A 5,285-nucleotide genomic window follows, 5' to 3' on the forward strand; every position below is an offset into this window, starting at 1 on the left:
ACATGTTAATACATGTTCTCACCATCAATAAGTAGATTTGTGTAGAATACCTTCACAAATCTGGATAAGTGTTTCCAGACATCTCAAGAAACCTTCTTAGCTTCTGATCTTTCAAGGCCTTCCTCACCTCCTTGAGATTCTACTCCTTTACCCAGTTGAAGGATATCAACTTTGGGTTATTTATGACTTTTCTACTTGACTCAAGCAGAAAACTTACAATTTTCTCATTGTCACCCGAAAAACCAATTTTCCATATGTCCATTCCTTTTGACAGCACGTGATTTCCTTCTCTTTGGTGAGGGAGATGAAGAGGCCATGATGCAGAAATGAATGTATGAAGATGTAGTGGAAAAACACATTGTTTGTATGAAATAATTTTTTAAATCACACACATATATAAGTAGAAAAAGTTGGACAAGATAAATTGGCTTTTAGTGGGCTGTTTTAAAAAAAAATTGTAACAGTGGGAAGAGGCAATGTGTCAGACCTAAACAGAAATTACTTTGACAGATATTTTATTTTGATTGACCATTCATAAAGAGCTCTTAAATTTTCAAGAAAACAATAGAATAGATTCCTTTATGATCAGATCCTGAGGCACATTTATTTCATATTTAACCAACAATTGGTTTTGAAAAGAAGAAACAGCCGTAACCATGCATAAGCAGTCATGACAACTTTATTCAGAGGTGTCAGGGGCAAAACAATAGGTTGTTTCGAGCTTTCAACAAATTGTTTTACTGTGACAGCAAAGTGAAAGTTTTCCAGAACAAAAAAAAAAAAAAATCAAAAGTGATGAAAAATGCAGTATGCAATTTGTTCATACCTTTGCATAGAGATAACCTCAATAGATTCCACCAAGAGAAAACATTTAGATGTTCATTTGGTCATCTGAGACACATACATAGGATGAGAATATGTAACTTACTTTACATGGGTCATGAATCTTCTTTGACTGTCAAGAAACTTTGTAAGATGCGTATATTTGAAACATAAGGATAGTCATTGCTTTGGTTGGTTTTCTCTAGAGAACTTATTCTTTAAACTCAATGTTTCCTTGACTGCCAAGAATACCTTTGTTGTTGTCCCCATATGTCATATGACCTTCTTGCTTAAGGAGTAGATTAACAAACTTGCTTTAATCCCCTGTCATATGCTTAGAACATCCACTATCATAGATGCTTATTGGTTGTCAAAGAACCCTACAAGAAACAAGATCAAGTTGCAAGATTTGGTCCCTTTATAAATTTGGGTCCATAGACATTAATTGGGACATTAGGAACCTTAGAAATCTTATGAACCCATTTCAATATACCTTTAGGAATAGAAAACCTCTTAACTTTTCAAAATTTAATAGTGTGGTCCCTTTTTATGCAGTAAGAGCACATTTTAACCGGTTGTTTCGACAAAACAATAGGTTATTTTTCAAAGAAACTTGAGAAAGGTTTTGAAAACGGTTTGTTCTTGCTGTTTGGATCAAACCCAAGCCTAGCCTTGCTAAAAACATAGTTTTGAGAAGCAAGAACAGTTTCAACAGAACTTGATGACTTTTTACAGCAACTGCATTACGTTGTCAGAAGTAATAATTTGTCCCTAACGATGAATATCGAACCCACAAGGAACAATTGAATATTCAAGTAAAAGATTTGCTAAATATAAAGCAACATAATAAAATTTTGTTGAGAATTGTTATGATGGCAATGAGTAATAGGAAAACAAGTTAAAGAGTTTGTTGCTTCAAATGGAAAAATATGGATTGGGTTTCATCTTTCTCACTCTTTTGTATTTTGATTAGCATGACAATATTATGTCCTTTGATTGATATTGATGTCCGTATAAAAATCATTTATATTGATTCCTTGCATATAAAATTATTAAGATGCTTCCTAAATATCGATACCTTGCATATTTATAAAAACAACTTATCATTAAGATCAGACGTTGATAGCAATTAACATTTCAAATTTATCCCTAGCATTCAAATATGTTAAGTCATATTCTGAAGACTATATAAAGACCTTAAAGGTGAAGAAGACAAACACAATCACGCGACACAAAATTACAAAGCTTGTAAAACATGGGAGCTTTGATGTTTCAAATCTATGGTGAAGGTTGAAGTTGTGCTGCTTTTGGTTTGGGCTTAGTCTAGGGTGTATAGAATTCTTTTAAAGATCATTCCTAGTCCCTTGCACAAGCTTGCTCAATATGTTTTAAAAGAGAAAAGTGTTTTTCTAAGCAAAGAGAAAACAACCGGTTGAAACCTCAAAATAATCGGTTGTTTGTCACTTAGCTTGTTTGAAGGTTTTAAAACTGTTTTTGACTTGGTTAAATAACTGCTTAACTAATTCAACCGGTTAAAATGACTTTTCAACGTGTTAAAATGACTTTTTAACGTGTTAAAATGACTTTTTAACGTGTTAAAATGACTTTTCATAACAACTTTTTGAAAACCTGTTAATCTGTTTTGCAAGTGAATGAAAACTGTTTTGGCTCATAATTGCTGCCTAGAACGGTTAGTTTTGAGAGCTATAAATATTGTTTTTCTTTTAAAACAAAAAACACAAGTTAGATATCAAATACAGTGAGATTGAGATTGATTTTGAGAAAAAAATTTCAAAGGTTTGCAAGATTGCTAAATAGTTGTGCACTGGTTCAAGGTCTGATCATAGGAGTTCTGTGATTCCTGTAAACTCAGGTGTAATTTGTTCCTTTCATGATTCTTATATTTGTTCTTTTATAAACTTGTATAATGTTTTGAAATCCTATAAAGTCAGAGGGTGTTCTGACTAAAGGTGTGTATAGCAAAAAGGGTGAATGGTTCTTGTGGTATCAAGATGACCTCTTTGTGGTTGTGTGAATTGTATTCTGTGATTGGTTACTAGTGGAACCCAGTGGTTGTTCTGGGAACTGGATGTAGCTCAAGGTTGAGTGAACCAGTATAAATTGGCTGAGTAATCTCTCTCTCTCACTTCTTATAAACTGTTTGTTTTAATTCTGCTTTTGTTGCTGCCATAAACAACCGATTAAAACAAAGTTTCAACCGATTGAAATTCTGCAAATAGTTTCTTTTACATTGTTTGATTGTCTTCCTTGATTGCTTAATCTTTGATTTGTGATAAAGCTTCATTCTTATTCAATCTTTGCGAAAGTATTTTAATAAACAATTCACCCCCCTCTTGTTTAAGCCATTAATTCTAACAATTGGCATCAAGAGCTAGGTTCTTGAAAAATATTCAAGTTCTATTTTTTTTAAAACTATTTTAATGGCCGACAAATTACCTTTTGGCGAAGGTACTTCCATAAACAGACCACCACTGTTTTGTGGTGTAAATTACCAGTTTTTGAAGGTAAGGATGAAGATCTTTATGCATTCCACAGATAAAGGTATTTGGGAAACAATTGAAAATGGTCCCTTTATTCCTCAAGTTAAAAGAGATGATGTTTTAATTGATAAGCCTTCATCTGAATGGACTGAGGCTGAAAGCAAGAAAGCAAAATTTGATTGGATTATTAAAAACATAATAACCTCTGCTTTGAGTTGTGATGAGTTTTTCAAGGTATCACAATGCAATTCAGCAAAGGAGATGTGAGACATCCTTGAAGTCACACATGAAGGAACAAATGATGTTAATAGGGCAAGAAAGCATGCTCTCATCCAAGAGTATGAGCTTTTCAGAATGCAGAAAGGGGAAACAATATGTGATGTGCAGAAACGGTTCTCTCATATTGTGAATCATTTGATGAGCCTTGGAAAGAACTTTGATAAAGAGGAGCTAAACATCAAAATCTTGAAGTGTCTTGATAGAACATGGCAACCAAAGGTCACTTCCATTTCAGAATCAAAGGACTTAACATCAATGGCAACTGCTTCTTTGTTTAGTAAGCTAAGGGAGCATGAGCTTGAGATGAATAGGTTGGTTGTCCAAGAGAGTGAGGACAAACACAGCAAAGGCATTGCACTTAAAGCTGGCAACCATAAAAAGCAACAAGACTCAAGTGATAGTGATAGTGATGAAGATACCATGAGTTTGTTGTCAAGAAAGGTTAGCAAATGCTTGAAAAAGAATAAAGGCCAAGCTTCTAAGCGGTACAGTTCTAAAAAGCCAAATGATTTTAATCTTAACAAATATACTTGTTATGGTTATGGTGAACACGGTCACATCAAAGCTGAGTGCCCCAATAATGAGAGCAAGGATAAAGTAGATTTCAAAAGTGAAAGAAGAAGAAAATCCAAGAAGGCATATATAGCATGGGATGATAATGAGGTGTCCTCCTCTAGCTCTTCAGAAGATGAAGAAGCAAACCTGTGTTTGAAAGCATTTGTAACAAGCAGCACGAGTTCATCTTCTTCAATCAAAGGTAACAATTATTATCAATTACTTGAAGATTTCAATGAAACTCATGAAGAAGCTAACAAATTGGCTCTCTCTCACAACCGGTTGAAAGGTTTGAACAACTGGCTTGAAAATAGAGTCAAAACACTAGAAGAAGAGTTGGAAAAATCTAAAGTTGATTTTGAAAACCTTGATTTGATTTACAAGAACTCTACTTGCAGTTGTCACTCAAATTTTTTTGAAAATTGTGAAAATCTTGAAAGAAAGATTCATTATCTTTTGAAAACTATGGATAAGCTTACAACTGGGAAATCCAACTTTGAGAATGTTCTTGCATCTCAAAATTGTGTCTTTGGAAAAGCAGGCTCGGGATTTTATCCACAAAGCAAAGAAAAGGGAATTTCAAAACCTTTTTCATCAGTGCTAGAAAAAACAACCGATTAAAAGAACGAAACAATTGGTTGTTACATGTTTTTACTGTATGAAGAGAGGTCATTCAGTTAGATTCTGCAAGTTTCACAAATCTCTTGTTTCTAAAGGAATCTTTAAATGGATTCCAAGAATTTGGTATGGTTCCAAGGATAAATCTAACACAAAATGTCCCATGTTCTTTAAGGGATCAAATCTTGTGATTTAACAAGTTTTCTTTTGCAGATTTTTGACTCCACATGAAGGGTCAGTAAGATCAGGATCTCAAGAAAGCATATTTGCAAGACAATGCCTTGTTCTAATACTATGTACTGCTTTCATATGTGTACTTTAAAATCTTGAAGAATAACTCTTTGTTCTTCTTATTGTTGAACATTTAATTCCAAATCCAATTCTAAATTTTCATTATTTCTGTATTTGGATTATGTTAAGACTGAAAAAAACTGCTTTATGGTTCTTATTTGATTCTCTTTTCTGTTTTGAAAATAACCCACTAAATGCCAACTTTGACCAAAGGTTGTG

The 5,285-nt window shown here is 33.5% G+C and overlaps 1 protein-coding gene across 1 annotated transcript; it reads left to right on the forward strand.

Annotated features, from left to right (window-relative positions):
* The first annotated feature begins 3,677 nt into the window (after positions 1–3,677).
* LOC137808381 (uncharacterized) lies at positions 3,678–4,778 on the forward strand. The gene has a single exon (XM_068609460.1). The coding sequence runs from the start codon at positions 3,678–3,680 to the stop codon at positions 4,776–4,778; it is 1,101 nt and encodes a 366-aa protein (XP_068465561.1).
* The last annotated feature ends 507 nt before the right edge of the window (positions 4,779–5,285 follow it).

This window comes from Phaseolus vulgaris, chromosome 11 (assembly GCF_000499845.2).
Source record: "Phaseolus vulgaris cultivar G19833 chromosome 11, P. vulgaris v2.0, whole genome shotgun sequence".
NCBI lineage: Eukaryota > Viridiplantae > Streptophyta > Magnoliopsida > Fabales > Fabaceae > Phaseolus > Phaseolus vulgaris.